The sequence below is a fragment of the Cibotium barometz genome, chromosome 30 (assembly GCF_041138505.1).
Source record: "Cibotium barometz isolate CiBa-2024 chromosome 30, ASM4113850v1, whole genome shotgun sequence".
Lineage (NCBI taxonomy): Eukaryota > Viridiplantae > Streptophyta > Polypodiopsida > Cyatheales > Cibotiaceae > Cibotium > Cibotium barometz.
Genome location: NC_141075.1, coordinates 18293419 through 18320114, shown reverse-complemented (window position 1 = coordinate 18320114; position 26696 = coordinate 18293419). Strand labels below are relative to the sequence as shown.

Sequence of the window (26696 nt, the reverse complement as noted above, 5' to 3'; positions counted from 1 at the left end):
AGAGTAAGAATGGTGCGAATTGTAGTCATCCGGGGGGGCGGTCGAGCGAAGGTCTCATCATGGAAGTCGACCCCAGGGCGCTGAGCATAGCCCTTGGCAACCAACCTCACCTTGTGATTGTCAAAGCTGCCACCATCAACTCGGTACTTCAATTTAAAGATCCACCGCACACCAATCATCTTAAGCTGTTGTGGCCTAGGCATCAAAATCCAAGTGTCATTACGTTCAATAGCATCCATAGCATGACGCTAAGGCTCATGTAAAAGAGCCTTGTCCACAGAAGTGCGATCGCAAGGACCACGAATAATAGAGGACATAAGAGCATAGTTAACAAATATGTTGCCCTCATGAATTTGTTTCTCTTAAACTCTGGAAGATCGCCTGAGAGAACCAAGTAGAGGAGCAGAAGGAAGCTCACATAACCCAGAATCACGAATTGTCTTAAAATATCATCTAGGCACGGATCTCCTCTCGAACTCGTTGAGAGGAGAAGCAGTCATCATCATCATCTGACTGAGAATCCATAACTAGAGGTGTAACAAAAGTAGAGAGAGGAGGAGGCGGCAGAGAAAGAAGAAGCTCACTACTCTTCTCTGAAGATGTAGAAGTCTCATTGAACACCACATCACGGCTCATAACATTTTTCTAGCCAACTGATCATATAGACGGTATGCCTTGGACACAAAACTGTAATCGAAAAAAGTTATGGCTGAGACTTTGAGTCCAACTTGGAGTGATGCTCCTAAGACCGCCGACTTGCTTTTTGCTAGTCGTGTGCATATATGCTACTATCGGCCTGTTTTGGACCGGTCAACCAGCAACATTAGGAATTTTTTGAACCCAAAAAAGGCCTCCAAAGGATTCCTAATTTTAAGGGATTAGGGCTTAAAAAGGTGGGCTTAAGGGCGACAAAGGCTATGATGATCCTTATTTTTTGCCTTGCCACATCAGCCATATCCCCCTAGTTTCACTTTTTCTAGAGAATATTCTCATACTCTCTCTCTTACTTTTTGACTTTTCTCATACTTTCTCTCTTACTTTTTGAAATTTTTATCTTCACTCTCTATAAATTGAATCTTTCTTGTCAGTTTGAAATCTCCTTTGTCATTAACTCCCACCATATCTCCCTTCCACATCAGCAAAACATTCTCGTATTTGGGTAGGCCTCAAAAAGTAAAAAAAATATTATTTTTTATTTTTTTACATTTTGAGGTGTAAAAAACACCACCCAACCAATATGTATGATCAAAATAAAATTTTTCCTCTAAAAAGCGTGTAATTCAAGGGTCACATCAGAAGCCTGTCATCAGGAGCCAGTTCATCCATAACTAACTGTTAGGTCCCCACAACCCCATAAACATAACTAACTCTCAGGTCCCCACAACCCCATAAACAAAACTAACTGTCAAATCCCGAAATTATGAGGACACGAAAAATTATTATTTTTTAATTTTTCTCATAAATGTAATTTATTGATGAAAAACTCCATGTTAGTATATTTGTACATCAAAAATATCATTTTCTACTTAGAAAAACGGATTTGTGTTAAACCTGCAAAACAGCAAAGTTTTAACAGTCTCTCTCTCTCTCTCTCTCTCTCTCTCTCTCTCTCTCTCTCTGTGCTTTAGCTTCTTCCCCTGCTTAGCTATAGAGCCTTTGCAAGCTGTGTGTGTATAGCCCCTTCTGAAGCTAGAAAACGGAAAGTTGATTTACACATTCGTATTCGTCAAGAGTATGGCAGCTCAAAAAAAAAACCCATCCTACTAATGCACAATTCGTCCAAGCTCCTAGGATAGCTAAGGAGAAAAATGTAGATCTTTGGGTTGATGGGCATCTCTATCCAGTTGACACTCCATTAAGAACAAACCCTCTTTTCCGCAATTTATCATCTTTTATGCAATTTGTTGGTGAAGGAGAGCTTGGCTTGTTAAGATACTGTAGAAGATTGACTACAAGTGGAGCTTGGCAAACCCATATTCTCCAATCTCAATTTCAAGCACGATAATTCAGCCTTTTACAATGTCAGGAAGGACTTAAAACATCATCAGATAAAATGAAAGAGATTATCGCGGAGAATGTGGAGAAGAATGCAAAGATTCAAAAGCTAGAGGAACTTATCAAACGACTCAAAGCAACGCCAAATGGTGCTCGTGAACGCAAAAAGACATTGGCTGGTATAGAATCTCTTGCGTTTAAAGGTGGAGCACGGAAGAAAAGGATTCGTACAACAAAGTAAGTAACATAAACTTTCATTATGCACTCATTGATTTAAACAAAATAGTCATGATTTGTGTTCTGCCAGGAATTTTCTGCAAGAGGTGTGTGGTTCTAATGAAGAGGGATAGAAGGATTTGGTCAAAGACATTCAAAATACCAAGGATATTCTCTCAATTATTGTTGATCCTCATCATCCTAAAATACGCCAAGCTATTGTCAGCAATGTAGTGAGCGAGATTACCACCTCCATCAATTCTTCATTAATTCAACATGCTTGTGATGCGGCTGGAATCAGCATGAAAGGGTACCAAGCAATCCGTCAGGTTGTAAAAGATGCATATCTAAGACAAGGAATCACCGGCACTTCATTTCCTACACTCAAGGTGATTCACAATGTCAAGCATATCAATTATGATGATGTGCAGCGAGCTATAGGACAGTTTTATCACGTTGAGGGCACACTAACATTAGACACAGAGTTGAGCAAAAAGAAAATCAAGACAACAAGTACAGAATTTCACTATGATGTTTACAATAACATCTTTGTTCATATTGAGAGACTACAACAAGCTATGGTGAAGTTCTATGGTCTTTCACCAGAAGGTGAGAACTTGCAATTGCTACTACTATTCATGTTTTTCAGTAGAAAATGAAGATGATTATTTTGTTTTGAATATTGTAAATTACCGTTTATTTGCAGTTTTAGGGAGGACACTTTGATTTGTGCTCAAGCTAGATGAGTGCCAAATTGTGAAAGGTCGGAAGCTAGAACATATGAGCATTACGCTCAAGAATGAGGCCATGATTTGTGCATGGGAAAAGACTACCAAACCAAGTTTTACTGTGCAATCTGAGAAAGAGGTCTGGTGGCTTGGTGCATTCGAGGTACCGAAGGAGACACATGAGGTATTGACATGGATGTTTGAAAGGACTCCCTAGATAACAGATGTAATCAAAAAGCAAATGGATGGTCAACTTTTAGATGTAGAAAACATAGGAAAGTTCAAGGTGCATTGGCATCTTGGGGGAGATTCAAAGACAATTAAATGCATGATAGGTTGTGCTTAAGGCGCGACATCGAGATGGCCTTGTCCATACTGCAATGCTCAGATTGATATTCCTAGGCAGAAAAAGACAAATGGAAAAGATATATAGAAGGTTGGTTCTGTTGGGAAGGATGCCTCAAAAGATCCCACGAAAGGGAAGAAGCAACAAGAAGATGCAGTAGATCCAACCTAGTCAACTGATGATGAAGATGAGGAACAACCAAATGCAAGATGGGTGGAAGGTGTCATGTCTCGTAAAATGCTAGGAGAACCAAACAGGAATTCAAATTGGAGCCCCATCATTATTTTTCCACTACGAATATTCACTTTTGCACTCTTCATGCATTCATGTGAGAATCTTTGATCGATTGCTTAACTGCCATATCGATTATGCATTCACAATGCCTACATAAGAGAGGAAAGTTGCAGCCCTTAGTAAATTAGAGCATCTTTTGAATTCTCTGGGCTGCCATGGCGGAAACGTGAAAATTGGAGTGAATAAGCAGGCCTCTGGTATGTCATACGAGGTTGCTCAAAAGGTCTCCATGACTAGATCAAAGGCACGGAGATTTTTGGAGAAGCTAGCAACATAGAGAATTCAAAGAAGACTAAGAGACTCTGGAGAGACCTGTGTGCAATCACCACAAATGTAGATTGTCCAATGCCAGCTCTTGTAGATATGCGCAAACAGCTTTGGATAAATTTCAATAACATGCTTCGCATTATGAATCAAAGTAGCACAACTGCCCAAGAACGCATCATTCCAACAACATATCATATAATTCACCAAAAGTGTGTTAGGTGATTAGGGAGAGAGTAACGTAACACACTATATGGTAAGTAGTACAGTAAAAAAATAAACTGGTGTTTTAATCTTGACTTTTTCTTATTAAATTCTATTGTCATGTGTACAGCAGATAGTTTATGCGCGTGGTGCGTATTTCATGAACAAGTATGGATCGCTCGACATGTGGAGTACCCAAGGGATGAAGAAATCACATTATAAGACAAGAGGGGTTTATTTCAAAAATACAAGGCATGGAGGTGGAGCTTCTGTAGGAGAAACACGTACAAACTATCTACAAGAGATGTTCAATTGGTTTTATCGCACAACCTTTGGAAGGGTATTGGTTAGGAAGCAGGCCCAACAATCTAAGCTTGCACAAGAGGCATGCAAGGCTGCAAAAAGTCATGCTCGGCTTCAATGGTTGCAGACCAATGCTCCCCATAGGCATGGTGTGGCGTGCACGAATGAGGAGACAAGGGAGGCGTTGGGTTGTGCACAGAAATAAATCTAGATGTAATAAGGCTAAGAAAATAAGTTTAGTTATTTTTCCCTTTAAAAAAAACTATTAATAGTTTCTTCTCTCACTTCATTTTCATTTCACTTTTTAAGAGAGCTTGAGCTCAAGATCTACGTAGACACCAACGTAAGAACACCAGCACATCACGACATAAGGACACCAGCACATCACCATGTAAGCATAGTCGTACATGGATATGGCACGCACCAAGAACACCGCACGTGTTACCATGCCTTCACAAAACACAGTGCAAGGCACCTAACATACTGGCGACACCACGGAAGAGAGTGACCCCTTAGATTCTAGGACATGTCCAATGGGATCACCAGAGTTCAACCCTCCTCCCACAGCAAAACCAGCGCACACACATGCAAGCCTTTCTAGTAGTGGGAGCAAGCGTGTGAAGAAGATCCCACAATGCAGCCACCCCAGAGATCTAGACAGAGAGGCCAATGATGAGCAGTTCGACTGGGTTGGTGAAAACATTTCTACATTGCATAGCACCATAGGTGGCAAGACCCTACTACTAGGACAGGGTCCCCTACCTACTCGGGAGGAACTTGATACATAGGTACCACAGCAACAAGAGGAGGAAGATTCAGACTATGAGAGAGACCAAGAGGAGGTTCTTGCAAGTGCGCGCAAGCGTAGAAAGGACAAGCTCTTCAAGCCAAGGAAGTCCCAACCTCGCCAACGCACTAACATAACACAAAGAGCTCCAAGGAGAAGGATGCGCCAAGGGCATAGGGCTCTACAAGAAATCAAGTTTTATCAGAGGAACACTGAGTTATTGATAAGAAGAGCCCCTTTTGCTCGCATAGTGAAGGAGATTCTCCAACGATATAGAACAAAGTTCCGTGTGCAGGGGATCGCCCTTGAAGCATTGCAAGAAGCCTCCAAGGCTTACCTTGTTGGGCTTTTTGAAGACACCAACCTCCTTGCAATACATGCAAAGAGGATTACCATATCTACCAAGGACATGCAACTAGCTCGGCGCATTCGAGGCGAGCGAGACATGATTTAGAGATCTTAGATATTAACCTTTTTTTTGAAGCAACTCTTTTGTTTCTAACCCCCCTTTGTAACAAGCCTATCTGGCTTTCATTTGTAACCTTTTGATAATTAAAATTTTAAGTTTCTCTGAAAATGTCTCGGTGTCATCATGGTTGTTTAACATGGAGTGACTATCATGTGCTAGTTTGTCACCCAAGGCATCAGAAATACTCCTGGAGGTCTGAGGAAGCTGTGCCAGAACAGTGCGAATTTGGCCTCTGCAAAACGGCAATGTAGGCTCAAAATTCGCACTGTTCTGGAACTTCTCCCCTATCCACTCAAGATCATTTCTGATGTATTTATAATGAAGTTGAGCACACTAATTGTGAGAAACAGTAGATTATAAGATAAAAACACCTTTAATCATGTGTAAAAATATAGTGTTTATCATCCAATGCATTAGAGTTACTCCTGGAGGACTGGGGAAGCTATGCCAGAACATTGCGAATTTAGGCTCTGTAGCGGCGGTGCAGGCTCAAAATTCGCACTGTTCTCGCACTGCTCTCCTTGCCACTCAGGATCATTTCTGATGCATTTATAATGAATTGAGCACACTAATTTATAATAAAGTTGAGCACACTAATTTATAATGAAGTTGAGCACACTAATTGTGAGAAATAGTAGTTTATAAGATAAAAACACCTTTAATCATGTATAAAAATATAGTGTTTATCATCTAATGCATCAGAATTGCTCCTAGAGGACTGGGGAAGCTATGCCAGAATATTGCGAATTTAGGCTCTGCGACGGCGGTGCAGGCTCAAAATTTGCACTGTTCTGCACTGCTCCCCCAGACACTCAGGATCATTTCTGATGTATTTATAATGAAGTTGAGTACACTAATTGTGAGAAACAGTAGTTTGTAAGATAAAAACAGCTTTAATCATGTGACTCCCTTTGAGGCTTATTTTGGCAGGAAACCAGATGTCTCCGATTTCTGAGTGTTTGGGAGTGATGCCTATATTCACATTCCAAATAAGCCGAGGGGAAAGCTTGACTCGAAGTCCTAGAAGCTTGTCTTTGTGGGATAAAACTCTCTTTCCAAAGGATACAGGTTACATGACCCAGAGTTGAACGAGATTGTTGTCAGCGGAGAAGTTTTTCATGAGCTGCCACTTCTTGGAGACCCAGATGAGTCTGATTATGATTCCCATTCTCATGTTCCAGTTGGACAACCTCAGTCAGTTTGTAGAGGTTGAGCCCATGGTTGGAGATAAGCTCCCACAATAGTAAGAGACTCCGCGTTCTGTTCGAGTAGCTAGGTGGTTGTTAGACACCCTTCGAGAGTCAAGTGTTATGGAGCTTCTCTCCGAGTGGACTACACAGGACGGACCTTAAAGATCACATAGAGTTCGTGATGACAAAAGTCATTCAACGGAGCTCTTACATGTAAACTATGCTTTGATGTCTCGTATCATGCGTGACAAAGAGCATACTTTCGTAAAGGAAGCCCTTTCACATGATACTTGGAGGAAAGCCATGCAAGTGGAACTGGATGCCATAGAGAAGAAGAAAACTTGGGAGTTGGTTCCGAGGCCATAAAAAACGATCAGTCATTGGTTGTCAAGTGGGTCTTTACGACCATGTATTGGTCAGATGGGTCGGTGGACAAACACAAAGCCAGACTTGTGGCTAAGGGTTATGCTCAGCAGCCTAGCATCGCCTTTGAGGATACCTTTGCACCAACAGCGAGGATCACCACGATTTAGACTGTTCTTGCCCCTTGCCTCTTCTTAACGGTGGCCCGTATATCAGATGGATGTTAAATGTGCGTTCCTTAATGGAAACGTGTAGGAGGAGGTGTATGTTGAGCAATCTCCAAGCTTTGAGATTCTAGGATCAAAGGGGATGGTCTATAGGTTACGAAAGGCCTTGTATGGTCTTAAGTAGGCTCCAAGGGCTTGGAATCAAAAGATTGATTCCTTCTTTCTACGGACTATAAAGATCAGTTGCAAATCCTAACTTGTATCTCTTTCGAGAACACGGTTTGGTCATGTTGATCATCCTTTATGTGGAGGACCTCATTCTCACTAGCGGTCATGTAGAGCACATTGTAGTGAACGAAGGCTGCCTTGTCAAAGGAGTTTGAGATGACCAACTTAGGCTTACTCCACTTCTTCTTGGGATTGGAGATCTGGCAGACCTAGAGGGGGTTCTTTGTCTCTCAACAACAATATGCTTAGGAGTTGCTTGAGGCCTTTGGGATGGAGAACTGCAAGCCTATCACGTCACTCATCACACTGATGGACCTGAACACGAAGCTTATAGTAGTGAATGATTCTTGTGAGCCGGTTGATGCCTCTCTGTACACCGGAAGCTGGTTGGTTCATTGATCTGGTTGCTGCACACCAGATTGGACTTGAGCTTTCTTGTGGGGTTGTTGAGCTCGTTCATACAGACGCCTTTGAAGTCTCATTGGATGCAGGATTGCGAATCTTGTGGTATCTGTAGGGTACGAAAGATCTTGCACTCTTCTACAACACTGGAGAGGAAACTAAGGACCGAGTCTGCCGACTCCAAGGCTGGAGTGACTCAGATCGAGGAGGAGTTCCAGACACGAGGAGATCTACATCAAGCTACAGTTTTACTCTCAGCTCAAGAGTTGTTTCATGGAGCAGCAAGAGGCAGCCCCGACAATTGCCTTGTCATCTACAGAGGTAGAATATCGGGCTGCTTGTGGTGTTGCTTGGTGAGGTTTTGTGGCTACAAAGGTTGCTTGGCGAGATTTTGTTTCCACACAGAAGGATCCCACTATCATCTAGTGCAATAACCAGAGCTGTATCACTATTGCTCTCGGAACTCAATCTTCCATGCCCGGACCAAGCACATAGAGATACAATATCACTTTGTTCTTGATGATGAGAAGATTTTGGTTGGTGACATCTTGCTTCTTTATTGTTTGACGAAGGACAATGCGACAGACCTCTTCACGAAGTCTCTACCTCATGCTAAGCTCTGGCGGCACTCCAGCTCACTGGGGTTGGTTCCACATCCAGGAGCTGAGGGGGTGTTGACAGTCATCTCCTATCTGTACATTACACCAAGGCCTCTGTTGTGGGTGTGCCCGCCTAGTTTTGGTGTTCCTCCATTTTTCCTCTCTCCATATATTTTCCCATTTTTTTTGGTGTGGGAGACATGTCGGCTGTATCAGACGTTGGCCGACTGCTAAGGTTCTACCCGACCTGTCCTGGTTACCTAGACGATTGCTGGTGACTTGGCCGATTTGCTTTTTGCTAGTCTCGTGGGCTATTGTTGCTGGTCCTGTGCATATATTATATTGTCGACTTGTTTTGGACTGGCCGACCAGCACAACTTGGGGCCATATAAAATGGTCCCTTGCCGCCCACACTTGCCATTATAGTATTCGGGATTTTCTTGTATGTATATAGCAGACTTCCACAGCTTCTCTCTCCCTCTCTCATCTGCGCTTTGCTCTCTACAACAGTTGTCTTCATTTTCGTTGTGCATTCTGACAGTAAGTTGTCTGTGAATGCCATGATCCTTGTTGTCATGTGCATCACAGATGCCATGGACATTTTCAGGGCTAGATCCAGAAGAGGCAAACAGATAGAGACCATGAACCAGTAGAAGATGGACATGGAGCAGGACTTGGAGCAAAGCATGGATCAGAAGGCTGTCGGCTGCATGGAGGCTGACGTCAGCAGTACCAGGACTGTCGGCGGCTACAGGACAGAAGGTGCTAGCAGCAAGCGCCTCAAGAACATGATCAGATCCAGTCGGCTGTGCTTGGAAAAAGGCATTAATGAAATATGAACTGGCCGACCAGCAGTCGGCCAGTTCCCCATGTAGTCCAAGGGGCTATAAATAGCCCCCCTTGCTCTATGGTTTATTCATTCAACCCACTAGGGGTATGAGTCATTAGGAGTCCTAGTCTAGGGCAGTTTTGGTGTTTTACCACCTTTTCAAGAAGGCAGCCAAGGGCTGCAGATATGTACCTTTTTATACCATAGTATATACTGAATTTCCAGCACTTCTCACTCTCTCTCCCTACTCTCTCTCTACCTGCGTTTTTGCATCAGAAGGTTTCTAAGAGTGTTTAGGCCTGAAAGAAGACTACCCAGAGCTTCCGCATGTTACACTTGTAATATTGCTGAAACTCCTGGAATGTAAACTTCACCCCCTCTGTCAGTCCTGAGAACCTTGACCGAAGAACCGGTCTTCTTTTCCACCTCAAAAAGCCTCATCCTTGGACTTCAAAAAAAAAGACCCAAGTATATCTGGAGAAGTCATCCACCATCACGAGCATGTACAATGCCTTACTCAAAGACACGGTACTCATAGGACCACATAAGTGATGTCGAAGATCTATGTGTCACCTCCTTTCGGAAAGGCGGCTCGGTGTTGCTTCCCTTGTAAACAAGAGGAACAAACAAAGGATGGAGCCTTGATGGTCGGTAAACCGTCAACCAACCTATCCTTCGAAGCTCGATGTAGAAGCTGATAGCTCAAATGGCCAAACCTAGCATGCCAAAGAGCTGAAGAAGAACCAGTAGAAAACAAAGCAGTCAACTTGTACAAGCCACTATCTTGGACTCCCTGAGCCACGATGCTGCTTCCCTTGTAAACAAGAGGAACAAACAAAAGATGGAGCCTTGATGGTCGGTAAACCGTCAACCAACCTAACCTTCGAAGCTCGATGTAGAAGCTGATAGCTCAAATGGCCAAACCTAGCATGCCAAAGAGCTGAAGAAGAACCAGTAGAAATCAAAGCGGTCAACTTGTACAAGCCACTATCTTGGACTCCTGAGCCATGATGCTACCAGTCTCCTTATCACGAATAGTAATCTCATAAATAACGAGAGAAGATCACCTCTGCACCCTGAGCTATAAGAGCACTCACTGACAACAGGTTAAATGCCAAATCTGGAATGTACAGAACGTCAGAGAAGTACCTCTTGTCCTCGGAGGAGCAGAAAATGGGGATGGGTGAGCTTGACAGATAAATGTTACGTTTGCATGAGTAGCGCTAACAAAGGGTTCATATGCTCGTGGTTTGATAACCATGGCTTGAAACCTTTAGTCCCTAGAGATCATTAAAGTGCTCAATTCTCGACTATCGTTAGGCATCAGCATTGCATTGCTCCTTGTTGGCATTGTAGCCAAATTCTCATAGTCCTCATCTCATCATCGTTCTCATCAAATTCACCCGTAAGGTCACCTACATTATTTCCCTCATCACTCACTGATGCCAAATTGAAACTCTTATGCACTTCCGTTGACCCAATCCTCATTTCCATAGATGGCCTCATAAAAAGAATAACAACTGCCACAATCATCATAGACATATGTATTGCCACCAAAATCCACACCGTCCTAGTATCCTTGAGAATCTTAAGCATAGACCACCTCTTCCGCGTCACCCCTTGTATATGTGAGATCTTTAAGGATATGACTCCTCTCATTTAAGGTATGATTCTCAATGTAACCTTCTTCTTCATTGGTGTAAATCTCATTGTCGGTGTCGGTGCTATAGCCATCTTCCTGAGTACAACAAAACCAGCCAAGAGAATACACCTGTATGTCCAATCTGGCAGCCCACAATACCTCTTAGCACAGAGGATTCACACACACAGATCTGTGTCTCAAAGCAACACTCTGTGTTTCCCTCTGATCAGCCAAGACCATTCAGCAGGACAGCCTTGAGCGTACATCTGGCATATCTCATGCACATGATTCCACAACTCAGCACAAACATACATTCACTGTTCAATCTCTGTTTCCACCCTTTTCAATCTGCCATACCCCTCCTCTCACAAGGGGCCAGATAGCACAAATCTGCTGCAGCAGACATAAGCCAATGGAAAGAAAGGTAGATGAATAAATTCGGAGCTTACCAAGTCAGCACGTGGTTCTGCACCCGTGGAACAGTTCGTACCAGTCTGCACTTGACAACGACTGTCTGTACTCTTTCCCCTGCTGCAACCACTTGACTATCGCACCAACCAAGCTCTGGAAAAGCTTTGCCTGCAAACTGGAAGTGATGTACCTGTCTGTACTGACCAAAAAATCAGCACTATACCTATCCGTACAGCCTGTTCCAGTAGTCCTCATGGCACTATACCTGCATGCGCTGCCTGAAACCAATTTCTGTACCCGACTGTACTAGCTCGTACAATTCTATACCTGCAGCAGCCAGTCGCCTGTCAGCAGTCGTAGAGCTGCTTGTACCTGCTGCTGTCCGTACAACTGTACCTGCTACACAGTTTCTGTCAGAACCCACAGCACCTGTACCTGCTCAGCCTGTCAACGTCGCCTGTACCAGCAGAGAAACCTGCAGTAGCCATACTCTACTTGCTGTCGTACAACTCTGTACGGCCTGCACCACACAAGTGGGCTGTATGGGCAGGTTTGCACAGAAAACAGTAGCAAAAACCAGCAAAACAGCAGTCGACCAGCTTCTTTCCTCCTTCTCCACGCTTGAGCTTACACGACTCCCAAAAGCTAGAGAGAGAGAGAGAGAGAGAGAGAGAGAGAGGTGAGAGAGGCATGCAACTCCAAAAGTGGAGTGGCCTCTCCCCAAAAATGTCCTAGGACCCCAACCACCAAGAGACTTCAAAAACCCGCACTGGGCGCTAATTACCAATCCAAACATGCTCTGATTGTGACCAAACTTTGCAAGCATGTGGGGGTGGGTGCCCCCCCCCCATGCTTGCAAAGTTTGGTCCCCATCAGAGCATGTTTGGGTACGATGGCATGGAGATTTTCAACAAACAATATGATAGCCAAAGTGTTAAAAAATATAATAAAATCAAGAACATCAACTAAAATGTAATGATACTCAATAATGAAAAAACTCATAATGATATAAACATCAAATAAGTACATTAGAATGAAAATGAGCTACCCCAGCTAGTCTGAGGTTAGTCACTACCCAAAAATCTAAGTACAATGTAAGTGAGCTAACCCAGCTAGTCTGAGTTTAGTCACTATCAACGGCAACCCAATCAAAATCGTCATCTCTAACTGCCGGTCAACGTGCGCGTCGAGGCTGCTGTGCACGTCGAGGAGGCTGTGCCGGCTGCGGGGGTCGTCGAATGTCTGCGGGGAGGTCTGCCTCAAAGGCAGGATCGTGAAACATTAAAGTTCCCTAGGGGCCACTAAGGCCTAGGAGCAACCATCAATAAAACATTAAAAACATTAATGTCTTGGTCCCCCCTTTCACATCTGAAGTGTCCACACATCATTTCATTTGTCCGGGCACCCCAAATGTGAATCTTTTAATATTTTTGCTCAGCAACCACCATGCCCACACTTGTGCTGTTCCATTTTCACAGGGCCATGACATGGATGGTTTTTCTTTGGGCACTACACCTTCTATTGATGCATCTATCCATGGCTATGTGATGACTTTATAGAAGAGATAGATGCCTATGTTCACAAGAGATTGGATAGTTGTGCATCTACTTTATATGATGCTCATGATGTGCATTGTGGACATATGTGATCCTCATGCATCGACTAGTGATACTCATGCGTTGTTTGGTGTGGACAGCCATGCCTTGGATTCATCTATGGATAGTGTTGGATACGCATTGATAGGTGGTCCGTGGACTACATTTGTGAATCCAACTTATGATGCTTTTCCGAGTTCGGAGTGGAAAGTTTATGATTGTGAGCTCTATGAGACCGCTGCATGTGTGGATGCCTTATTAGAGTCTAGTGTTGATGAGGATCATACTTATGATAGTCTTGAGGATTGTACTTTGGATTACACATGTGGTGATGGTTATGCACATGCTAATTTGACATGTATTGATCAGAGTGTTATGCACATGCTAATTTGACATGTATTGATCAGAGTGTTGTGCATTACAGTGATGCCTTACACACACCTATTGGAGATGCTACTTGTTTCCATGATGTGTATGGCGACTCTCCTTGTACATGGGACATTAACAGGTGCTATGCTCATTACATAGGGGATGACATAGAGAGAGTCGTCTCTATGGAGGGTTTGTTGGATTATCATTGTACTACCACCTATCATGAGGACGGGGATGATTATGATGATGCATGTATGCTTGATGGTGGAGCATGTGATGATAGTTTTGATGATGGAGTACCCACTATGATGATGTTTGCTCTATGCTTGATGGTGGAGATTTCTGTATGCACACTGAGCATGTGTATTTGGATGATCACACCTATGCCCATACGAATGTCAGCTTTGAGGTGTGTATTTCTGGACCTTATAGATACCGACACGAGGTGATGGTTTCTACAGTTGGGGCATTCATTGTTGGATGTGCTTGGCGCCATAATTTTTATGGAGAGCACATAACCATCTTCATCATAGATGATGGTCCTTTACATTTTCCATTTGATCCAGAGGATACATGCTTAGCTTTGCCTCCGCCGATGATAATTTCCGACATTGGCCATTTGACCCTAGGGGTTATAGAACCATTGTCTTGGCAACTGCAAGACTTGGAATTCCATTTGACCCTACAGGTTACATGTTTATCTCTATCTCTTTTATGTATTTGGTGGATCATGGGACATATCACTTTTGCATTCATGATACTTGGTGGCTGAGGATCGGTGTATAAGCTTTCCCTTGGAACCTAGCACAATTGGTGGCCATTCTATTGATCATTGCAGATGCCATTGTGATTCCCATGACTGTGAGACATCGACATTCAATGGTGACTCTCATGGAGTTTCATTTGATCCAGGTGGTCATGTGGATCATCATTTTGGTAGATTATTGGATGGAGCTTCGTTTAGTACATGTGGTTATGCATGTGTGTATATGTATCACTGGTTCTTGAAATTTTCATTTGACCCTGGAGATTGTGTGATGATTAAAGATGCATGGCTACATCATCTTTTCAACCCGGATGACATCATGTTCTACAGCTTGGGAGTTGGTCCATGGAGTTTTCCATTTGATCCAAGGGGCTTCGATGACTTTTTGATGTTGATGTTGTTTGTGCATCAACATTTGAGGGTTTCCATTTGATGTTGGTGGGCGACTCAGCTTATTATACACGATCATGGACTATTGGCACTTACTGTGGTCTATGCCTCCACATGTTATGGGTCGGTTTTTTGTTTTACGCGATCACCGCTCGATTTCGAGGATGAAATCATTGTAGGAGGGGATGGTTTGTAATGTACAAAATTATGTGCTTGGTTGTGCTACACATTCACTTGTGGGATGAGGGCCTAAGCACATGATATGGGGCATAAGACTTGGGTTTATGGGCAGCCCATGTGTGAAAAGTCCTCGGAGTAAGTGACTATATAAGTCACTTATGGAATAGTTTGTACATCTTTGATATATTTTGATACATGACCATATGGTTATCTCCTTGCCTAGAGCAAGCTTCCATGGTGAGCTTCTCCCTTCTTGAGATTCTAGGATGGTAACCTACACCCTTGTTGTCTACTCCATGTAACGAGTGGGCCTCCTTCTTGCATTCTCAATGCTCCCAAGATGTACATAGTTGTATTGCTCCAAATTTTTCCTATAATAAAAAACGTGAAGAGGGAAGATGGAGAAGACAATGTGCATGTCCACACCTCCAAACCTAGCCATTGCACACTCACTTTGGCCAGCCTATCCAAAGATTGGCCAAATGGCTCAAATTTGGGAACAATCATATCCTAATGCCAAGTCCAAAATTCAAGATCACTATTGCCACGATTTTTGTCATCAACTTTTGTGATTTCTCCATTTTTGCACCAAATTTTCAAGAAAATCTTGGAAAATCAAGAAACTCAAGAAAGATCAAAGAAATCAAGAAATCCAAGAATTTCTTGAAACAAAGATTAAGATGGATCAAAACTAAGCTCTCATACCAATGAAAGGAAGCAACATCTAGATTAACCTTGGATTAGCCTAGATTATGAAGATTAGCCTAGGTTTAGAGAGAGGGAAGGGTAATTTCTCATATTCAAGTCATAGTTACCAAGAGTTTCAGAAGCACCTGATTTAAAACGGGTTTCAAAAAGGTTTCAGAAGTTTCATATTTTTTTGAAACATCCAAAAAAACTTTCATACAAAAAATGAATATATATATATATACATATTTTTCAATATAGATTATACATGAAAATATGTATTTAGGCCATGATGACGAAGGCTCAAGAATCCTTGTTGAGATGGTCAACTAATCACTACCAAGAAAAAAAGGAATGCAAAAAAAAAGTTTTATACAAAAAATGTAAAAAATATAAGTTTAGAATATACATGAAAATATGTATTTAGGCCATGGCCAAGGCTGAAGCATCCTTCTCAAGATGGTCGACCAGTCATCGCGACAGGCAGGAAAGGATGTGCACATGCAAGTCGAGTAGCAAGCAACAAGAAAAAATGCACTTCGAAAATGTGTATGTATGAAAGAGATGAAACTAGCATGTAAGGTTTTTGGACCTTAAAAATTTTAGGTGAATAAAAAATGAGTTTCATATTCAAAATGTTTCATAAAAGTTTCAATCGGTTTCATATGATTTGAAATGGGTTTCGTTGCTACTATGATTCAAGTGATTATCAAAGTTAACACAGGAGATTAAGACCCATAGTCACTTACATACTAGGACACCCTTTCACACTACACTTAAAGGTGTTCATGGGCATGCCCAACCCTAGTCCTAACCCTTTCACATCCCCTTTATCCCTTGGCCTTGGGCCCAAATTGACTTAAGTCCCTTTCACTTTGTTGCAAAAATACGACGAAGGCCCTACTTAAAGGATTGAGTGGCCCCCTTGCACAGGCCTTAGTTTTGGCAATGTACTATATGACCAACCAACAATTGGCTTAACAAACGTACTAGACAAGTGTACAATATCAACTTCAAGTGAATAACCAATTGTACAAATTGCTTCGACTTGTCTTGGCCTACGTTGATCACAACTCACAACTTGGTGCATCCACTAAACATCACCCTAGTGATTTGAACTTAGGACTTCCAAAAGGAGGTCTTAGTGAAGAGAAATGAAGATTACACTAATGGTGATAATGCAAGTTGACATGCTCAATACTGTTGAGAATCAACTTGGATTGAAAATTTGGGCTTGTGTTGGTTTAAACACTAGCTTGTGGTATCATACATGATGATGCATGACTGTAAGCGCATCTTCAAGTTATGTAGATCCCATGTTATGGAGATATCCATGATGAATCCCGTCTTATAGATTAGGAACAATGCCCACGAAGTCGATCTGACAATAAATACATGAAATCCAAATGTTGCAAAAAGGTGTGAATTCAAAAAGAGAATCTGGATAAGCACATTTAATGTGTGTGTTTCTTGTGAACATAAGCTCGAGTCCTAAGATCAAAAATTCTTCCTTGAACCTCTTGAAGGGAACTAAGCTGATAGCCCTACGCCAAAGCCTCAATAGTAGGATATCATGAGGAAAAAAAGCTTCAACCTGCTGAGAATTCTCACCTAAAAACGTAATGACTCTTTAGCAAAAGCTTCGAATAAGAGAAAAATTCTTGATTGAAAGGTCATTAAGACCTTGGTATCATTTTGCTTGATCTTGGAAGTTCTCAAGAGATGTTTGAGTCATCGTAGAAGGTGCGGACATGGTGATCTAGGAAGCTAAGCAAGCAATACCGACAGATTTACCTTACAGTGAAGGAAAAAATGCAGGGAGAAGGGGCGAGGTGACACAGCAAGGCAAAGCTACACAAGCCACATGGGAAAATCTAAATTTCCCGTGTCGAAAATTTTGGACATATCCCTTGCGGTTTGCACATCTTCAACCTTCTTGTCTGAGGCCCTCTCACGAAGGTAAGCTCGGACAACATAACAAATCTACCTTGTCGACCCTTTGGTATAGGATAGAGTTTGGACTTTTAGGGCAACAAGATACTTGACGTGTGATCTACTGCTGTGTTTAGCTACAGCTCAATGGCTGATCAGTTGGGCAAAAAGGTTTCCTCCATGATTTTCTGGAAGCAACTCGAATGTCCAAGAGGCCTTGCTTGCTTCTACTAAGGGAAAACAAAAATGAGCGGTCTAGTGCTGCGCGACCAGACTGCTCAAGAAGAAGTCCTTGAGAAAAGAGGCTGAGGTAGCCCCGGCCAACCGGCCAAGACTTTGAAGGGGTAAACGTTACGGGACTTGGGACACAAAATGGAAACCCAAATTTGTTGGGAGCCACGAGCAGTAGGTTAGAGGAGTCCCAAAAATGAAGGCGAGACCTGGGGCTAGCATACTGGAAGAGCTTGTGCACTGACCTGGGGCTAGCGAACTGGAAGAGCTTTCCTTTGCTGGAGAAGATGATGGCGGCGATCTCTGCGTCGCACAAAACGGAGAGATCGTGGGCCTTTTTCAACAGTCCCCCGCGACGCTTCGAGAAAGTCACCTGCCGCGTATTCGCGTTCTCGATCCTCTTGATCTTGATCTTCCGCCGCACCATCCTTGCCGGCTGGAGAACATACCACAAAATACAACAGATCGCCGGAGGCAAAACTTAGAAAAAGCAGGCTCTCGGCATACTTATATGTATATGTATATGAGAGAGAGAGAGAGAGAGAGAGAGAGAGAGAGAGAGAGCAGAAACCACAAAATACACCAGATCGCCGGAGGCAAAACTTAGAAAAATAGGCTCTAGGCATACGGATATGTATATGTATATGAGAGAGAGAGAGAGAGCAGAAAGAAAAGCACGGTCTTCACCGCAGGTTTCGCCGTAGATGATATGCACAGCTGAGCACACCTGCCCTGCGAAAAAAAAAATGAACGTAGCAGCGAAACTCTCACCTCCTGTAACAATCTACAAGCCGGCAAACCCTTCGCTTCACCTAGAGCTGTGACGCCCAACACGACAGCAAGCTTTCCCAAACCAGAAACAGGCCGCCCTAGCAAAGTAGCTGTGCCCAGAAGCCCTAAGACGCAGGCCGCCCAATTGAAGCAACTGAGCCCTATCCAGTCGTACCAAGATATTATTCGTTTGCAAGCCCCACCGACTACGTGTGAAGAAACTTAAGTCCTATTCATTTGCATAAAGCCCCACCAACTACGTGTGAAGAAACTTAAGTACTATACTACCCTATGCAAGCCTCAGGTCTAAATCGCACCCGTTGACCCCCAACTAATGCGAGGGGATCAAGGGTGGGGAAGAGCCCCACAATGAGGGGAGGGATGCAGGCCCGTCGTCCGATTGCCTGGTTTTGTAAACCAGGCCACTTTGGTAAACCAAGCCGAAAGTATCATCACGTGGCAGGGAAGGCTAACGGGGCAGGTGACATGGCAGGGCTTGGGGGTACCATTTTGGGGGTGCGTGGTGTCCTCTTTTGCATGGGGAAAAGCAAACAAAAAAAAGAGGATTCAAAAAAATGCGGGAGGATGGGGGAGGGTGTTCTCATGCGGGGGCTGAGAGAGTGAAGCAACAGCGATCCCCATCTCTCTCTTACCCTGTGGGGCAGAGGGGGGGGCGTTTTTTACAGTTTCTTTCTATCTTACTCTGGGGTAGAGGGGGCGCCAGAGGGCATTATTTCTCTCTCTTACTCGGCTACAGATAGCTAACAAGGCAAGCCAACCCAAGTTTCTAGCTCCACGGGGCTAAACTTGAAGAAAGGGAAATTTTAAGGCTCAATTTCAAGCATGATGGAGACTCGATCGGGTTTACGGATTGCTTCCAAGGCTAGCATGCAAGATGTGCAGCCTCAAGGTAAGACAAGGCATAACAACCAGAAAGCAAAGAAGGGGCAGCCAGATGCATATGAGATGACAGACGGATAAGCATCGGACTTAGGTGCATTTACAACGAAAGTGAAGAAGGGGCAGCAAACAATAGCAAAATTGGGTTTGAGCTTGCATGCACGAGAGATTCTAGAGAAGGGGCAATCGGCTGCGGCAAAGCATGCACAAGAGAAGCCACCGGAGCGGACAACACGATCAAATCCTGTGCACCCAATGCATACATGATCAAGAAAGGTTGCTAAGAAAGTGTAGGAGGAGGAGCCGGATGCGGAAAAATATGTGCACCCAATGCATACACAAGACATCCGAAAGGGGCAAACAATACAATTAGCAAGTAAAGGAGGGGCAGCGCCCAGCAGCCAACAAGAATTGTTTTCCCAAGACATGCACAGGAGATTCCAAAGGGGCAGGCAACACGCTCATCATGTATTGCTATAAAAGGCATCCGGCAATGGCAAAACAAGAGCATGCAAATGAGAAGGGGCAAAGTCCAACTACAAGGAGCAAGTCAAAGAGAAGGGATTCTCTTGAATCCAAACATCCAATAGATGAGATGTCTTCCCCCCCCCCCCCCCCTCTCCAAAACCGGACTATGAGAAGCCACCCTCTCCCTTGAGCCACTCCATAGAGTGCCCCTCCACATCGGAGTATAAGGGTAGTGATCCCGAGAGCGAAAGCGAAAGCAAGAGTGATCATGAGAAAGTGGAAGATGTGGTGAGAGCTGCTGCAAACTCAAGCATACCCTTCACGAATTGGACTTCAAGTAGCTTGGTAATGTCGTCTTTCTCTTATTCTTTTTCTACTATACAACACATAGCAATGCACTAATATTTGGATAAACTTGATGTCATTTTAAAGCCTTTCTTTTCCCTCTTTGTTGGTAAGTTTTCCAAGAAGTCAAGGTTAGATTTAAAAGAGTATATAAAAAAGCAATCCTTGATGTTACTTTCAGGATTTAAGAAAGAAAGCAATCCTTATATGTCACTTTTGAAGTTTCTATGCCTTAGGCATGATGCACAATTGCGAGGACTAGGATAATTGAGCCCACCCTTCATACACTTAAATCATTGTCTATGGAGCATCTATGCATGTGTGTGCACATTGTGGTTCACTTCTGGATTATTTGATATTTTCCTAAGAAGTTCTTGCAAATCCGAATTGCCCTTTGAACCGTGCACATGCATATATATACACACACTTCTAGTGGTCTCTTCTTAGACTCCTCTGCTATGGCATTGGATTGGAGGCTGCTAACATCTTCGTCTTGTCGTTTTGAGCATCTACTATTATGTGAAGAAGAAAGACATCATACAAACATTAGTGTCAAGAGGCATTCTTGCTGCTGCATTTACTTCTTAAATTCCTCCATCAAAATGATCGGTCTTGTCATCCACTACATTGTGCAAGCCTTAGTGTCCATGTTTACATACATATGTCCATGTTTACAAGGCTGGTCCATGTTTACATATGTACATCCACATTCACAACATGTGAACATGTCGTCCATTTTGGTCAAAATCACTTCGTTCTCTAGAGCACTTTCCAGTGGTCTCTTCTTGGACTCCTCTGCTATACAATATATTGGATGCCGCTAACATCTTCATCTTGCCGTTTTGAGCATCTACAGTTATGTGAAGAAGAAAGACATCATATAAACATTAGTGTCAAGAAGGCGTTCATGCTGCTGCATTTGCTTCTTAAATTCCTCCATCAAAATGACCGGTCTTGTCCTCCACTACATTGTGCAAGCCTTAGTGTCCATGTTTACATACATATGTCCATGTTTACATATGTACATCCACGTTCAAATGTGAACATGTCCATTTTGGTCAAAATCACTTCGTTCTCTGGAGCACTTTCCAGTGGTCTCTTCTGGGACTCCTATGCTATGGCATTGGATTGGATGCCGCTAACATCTTTGTCTTGCCGTTTTGAGCATCTACTATTATGTGAAGAAGAAAGACATCATATAAATATTAGGGTCAAGAAGGCGTTCATGCTCCTGCATTTACTTCTTAAATTCCTCCATCAAAATGACTGGTCTTGTCCTCCACTACATTGTGCAAGCCTTAGTGTCCATACATATGTCCATGTTTACAAGGCTGGTCCATGTTTACATACCGCACATCCACATTCACAACATGTCGTCCATTTCGGTCAAAATCACTTCGTTCTTTGGAGCACTTTCCAGTGGTCTCTTCTTGGACTCCTTTGCTATGGCATTGGATTGGATGCCGCTAACATCTTTGTCTTGTTGTTTTGAGCATCTACTATTATGTGAAGAAGAAAGACGTCATATAAATATTGGTGTCAAGAAGGCATTCATGTTGCTGCATTTACTTCTTAAATTCCTCCATCAAAATGACCGGTCTTGTCCTCCACTACATTCTGCAAGCCTTAGTGTCCATGTTTACAAGGCTGGTCCATGTTTATGTACCGTACATCCATGTTCACAACATGTCATCCATTTTGGTCAAAATCACTTCGTTCTCTACAGCACTTTCCAGTGGTCTCTTCTTGGACTCCTCTGCTATGGCATTGGATTGGATGCCGCTAACATCTTTGTCTTGTCGTTTTGAGCATCTACTATTATGTGAAGAAGAAAGACATCATATAAATATTAATGAGAATGCAACATTGTATGTGATCATAAAAGAGAATGTAGTTTATTTTGTGTTGGCCATTGGCTAGTTTTGAATGTCCTCTTTTGATATCGAAGCATCATAACAATATTCAATGTATGCATACTAAATGACATTTGGTGGGTTATGTGCATATTTTTTGTAGAGACTTTGTTGTAATGTAGTCAGCTACTTGTTTGCATTGTCCTTGAAGGCAATAGCTGAAGTAGTGAGTGAACAAAAATGGTAATTTTCTTGTAGGCTTATTATGCTAAATTATAATTGTGGTTTATTTATGGGTTTGATATACTCAATATATACAACATTATCCCCCTCTTCCCCCATATTTAAAGATCACTATGGGTGCCTAGCTTACAAGTTCTGTGGGATGTAAAGTGGGCCTTGTTTACAAGGTGAATTGGGTTTACAGCGGTCTACCGTGCTTTAAATTTGGCTAGTTTACAAGGGGCCAGAATGCCCGTGTTTACAAAGTGTTTACAATGGTCTATCCACTTTCAATTGGCTTGCTTTACAAGGGCTTAACCTTGCTGTGCTTACAAACCCCTACTCATAACTATTATTATTGTTGTGGTTCATGACCAGCCCTATGAAGAGGTGGTCTTGGATGATGGGAGGATAGCTCGCCGTTGCCGTGCTGATCTATATTGCAAAGATCGATACAAGAACTTCTGGAAGAGATCACGTATGGAAGACCACTTGCGGAAACATGACATATGCAGGTCTCATTTATAAAAATGGGGCATCCAAAGAAAGGTGAGGAGAGGCCAAAAAGGAGTGGATCAATTGACCCTCAATTGGACGTGCCGCGTAAACGCTTTTACATGAAGGACCGCAAGCTCAGGATTGCAAAAGAAACACAAGAAGACCACATGGAGACCAAAGCAAAGCACATGTGGGACAATGTTCTTTTACAGAGGAAGACAAGGGAAAGGTAGTGTTAGCTTATCGTAGCACCACTACGAGCGCTACCATGGGAGGGGATGGCCTCTGGCTCTCACCACCCAGCCACAGAGGAAGAATGAGGATTGCCCCTCATCCCCCAGGCTATATAGTGTGTGGCTTGTCGTCCACATTAGCCTGGCCGCCCATGGCTCCGCATGGGCGTTCCCTCCCACTGAACCCCGGATGGCCACGTCCTCGGTACTCCGGCCGAGGCGTTGACGCTAAAGCCCCATTCGGTCTGCCAGTCTGCCGGTCATCACAGGCGTTAGAGCCTACGTGCCATTACCCCCCCTTAAGAAGAGTATTCGTCCTCGAAAACAAACTGGGAAAACCTCTTGGAAATTGCACTACGGCGTTCCCAAGTAGCTGCCTCCTCATCCCTATCTGTCCATTTAACAAGTACCTCTTGGTACACTTTATGTCGGGTTTGTCTATCACGATACTCTAGAATCTTTTCAGGTTTATATGATATCTTTGGTGGCTCTATCAAGTCCACCAAAATCTCTGGAGAAACTGCGTTCTCTAACCCGTGAACTGATTTCTTCAGTTTACTGACATGGAAGACAGGTGGACTTGAGAACTCTCCGGTAACTCAAGTTTATATGCTACGTCCCCAATCTTCTTAAGGATTTTAAAAGGACCACAATATCTCGGAGAAAGTTTATCACACTTTCCCATTTTCATGGCATTTGAGCACATAAGTCTGGACGTCCTTAAACAAACTAGGCCAATAAAATTGTCTTTTTATTAGTGCATAGGTCTTCTGAATCCTGGGATGACCTGCACTTGGACTATCATGACTTTCTTTAAGAATTTGGGCCCGAAAGTCACCAATAGTTGGTACATATACTCTACCCTTGTAGAGTGAGTACCCGTCGTTAATGGAGTAATTAGCATATTTCTCCCCCCGATGAAGTTTATCACTCCCCTTTGAAGCAGTGGCAGTCAAAGGTGATGAAGGGCCTACGTCAGAGCTCTCCGGCTCCAAACTATACCCAGAAGACATGGCTAGTCTCTCTGGAGGACTAACTCTCGCTTCCCTTCCCGTTGCACCTTCGGCCAGTCTCTCCGGACTAGCAATCCGTGCCAACGAGGGAGGTGATCGCGTCTGTAAAAAAGTGCGTACGCGTACAGCGCGCCAGACCTCTATAAAAGATGGATCGTGCTCACATAAACTACGTAGCGACTCCAAGAAATCATTCTTGAAGACTGTGAAACTAAGTTCATTAATCTGTGGCATGCGACTAAGTGCATCTGCCACCACATTATACTTACCTTTCTGGTAACGTATTTGAAGGTCAAACTCCTGTAGAATCTTCGCCCACCGAGCTTTTCTACCCTTCAGTTCACTTTGACTTGAAAGCCATTTCAGACTTTCATGGTCCGTCCGGACCTCAAAAGAAGCACCATATAAATAGTGTCTCCACTTTTTCAGTGCATGAACTATCGCTAGTAACTCTCGCTCGAAGCCGAGTAGTTATGCTACGCACGATCTAACTTTTTACTCTCAAATGCAATTGGGCGTCCCCTTTGCATAAGTACGGCCCCAATGGCCTCATTACTAGCGTCTGTTTCCAAGACAAACGGCTCATTTGGATCGACAATAGTCAAAACAGGTCCAGCTGCTACGGTCACCTTGAGCTTATCAAAGCTCTTCTGTTGGGCTTCCCCCCAACGAATGTTTTTAGTTTTTGACCGTAATTGGTCAGTCAACGGGACTGCGATCTTCGCGTAGTCCTTCATAACTGTCGCTAGAACCCCGACATGCCAAGAAAAATCTGCAGTTCCTCGAGATTCTTCGGATCCATAGAGTTGATCAAACAACTCATCCATGCATGGCATCGGATACTTGTTCTTAATCGTTATCAGATTAAGAGCCCTATAGTCTATGCACATCCGCATAGATCCGTCTTTCTTCTTTATCAGAAGAATAGGCGATCCCCACGGACTTGAACTAGGCCGAATGAAGCCTTTGTTCAAATATTCCGTCAATTGTTTTTCCACCTCCTGTGCCTCGAAGTGGCTTAATCTATAAGCAGGTTTGCTTATAGGTTTTGATCCTGGCATAACTTCGATGCCATGGTCTACTTCTCTAGATGGTGGTAAGCCATCTGGCAAATCATCAGGAAAAACATCATGAAATTTCTCTAATAAATTCATTAAAGTATCTACGTACTTTTTCTTCAATGTCTCTTTCACCTTGGATTTTTTCTTGTTTGAATCACATGCATGCCAAACAGGGTTTTCAAATAGTGGGTCTCGTCCAAGGTTATTTTGTTTTCCTTGTTTGTCTATGCAAACATCATTTACAGTTTCATCTACGGAAACAGAATTTAAAAGAGGGTAACAAGCATATTGTTGGAATTAGGGTTGCAGGAAAGCACACAAAGCTTGGAGAAGAAGAAGCAAGAATGCACACAACACAAAGTGTATTAGATTGTGTCAATGTACAAAAGATAAGTTAGCCCTAGAAGGATGGGCGTATATACAAACCGGGGGAAAAAACCTCCATCACACTGCTTAAATTGTATCCCCAAATAATGATGCAAATGTCCCAAATCCGACATCTCAAAAGAGGCATTCAAATCAGCCTTAAAATCAGCAATATGACTCTCATTTGGTCCTGTGAGCAGCATGTCATCGACATAGAGAGCAATGATTAGATGTACACCATCCACACATTTAACATACAAAGTGCTTTCTGTTGGACTATTCTGAAACCCATGTGCAGTCAAATATGCATGTATCTTTTCATACCAAGCTCGTGGAGCTTGCTTTAAACCATATAAAGCCTTTTTCAACCTGCACACTTTGTTTTCCTGCCCTCTTTGAACAAAACCACGAGGCTGCGATACATACACCTCCTCATGCAAATCTCCATTCAAGAACACAGTCTTTATGTCCAGCTGATGTACATTCCAACCATTATGAGCTGCCAATGCGCAAATGCTACGAATGGTAGTCATACGACAAGTGGGAGCAAAGGTCTCATCAAAATCAATGCCCTTTTCTTGAGCATAACCCTTTGCAACAAGTCTAGCCTTATAGAGATCAACACTGCCATCTGGCTTTCGTTTCAACTTAAAAACCCACTTACATCCAATGGCCTTTTTACCAATAGGCAAATCACACAAAGACCATGTACCATTCTTGATTATAGCATCATATTCACTTTGCATTGCAGCCAACTAATTTTCTGATTTTTGTGCCTCATCAAATGAAAGAGGTTCTTCCTCTTCACACATACTAGACAGAGCCAAAGCATAACAATCTGATGCATAAGAGGCATGCTGAAAACCTGAACGAGTACGACTAGATATAGGTGCATCAATTTTACTATCACGCAAGGTTTGCACCAGCCATTTAGGCATACCTCTAGTCTGCTCATTTTCAGCCCTATCCTCAGAAATTACATCCTGTAAATCTGCATCAGAAATATGCTGATCTATGATGTCGTTTGAAATCTGCATAGGCTGAATATTTGCCTCATTAGGACTTACATTTGAATTCCCACCTGTAAACAGAGGCAACAATGTATCAAATACATCCCGTGAGCTCACACCTGTCTCTTTGGTACATGATAACAAAGGCTGCACAGCATCTTCCACAAAAACAACATCTCGACTAATCAAGATACGCTTTGACTATGGATGATACAATCTATAACCCTTGCTCTCAGCACTGTAACCAACAAAAATGCATTTGACAGCCTTATCATCCAATTTTCTGCTTTGTTGCACAGGCACTAAAGCATAGGCCAAGCAACCAAAGACACGCAAGTGACCACTAGAAGGCTTCCTGCCATGCCA

General features: G+C 43.0%; 1 protein-coding gene across 3 annotated transcripts in view; it reads right to left on the bottom strand.

The window, feature by feature from the left end:
* Positions 1–18520, bottom strand: part of LOC147621232 (MADS-box transcription factor 23-like) — a 64743-nt gene extending 46223 nt beyond the window's left edge. The window contains exons 1-2 of one of the 3 annotated variants that reach the window (XM_086824522.1): positions 18362–18520; positions 17836–18026 (exon numbers count right to left, since the gene is read on the bottom strand). In XM_086824522.1, coding sequence (XP_086680648.1) covers positions 17836–18017 — 182 coding nt within the window. In that variant the 5' untranslated portion in view covers positions 18018–18026; positions 18362–18520. Of the gene's footprint in view, positions 1–17835; positions 18027–18277 lie in introns of all 3 variants that reach the window. The other 2 variants (XM_086824521.1, XM_086824520.1) reach the window with 2 other exon arrangements.
* Positions 18521–26696: the final 8176 nt, after the last annotated feature.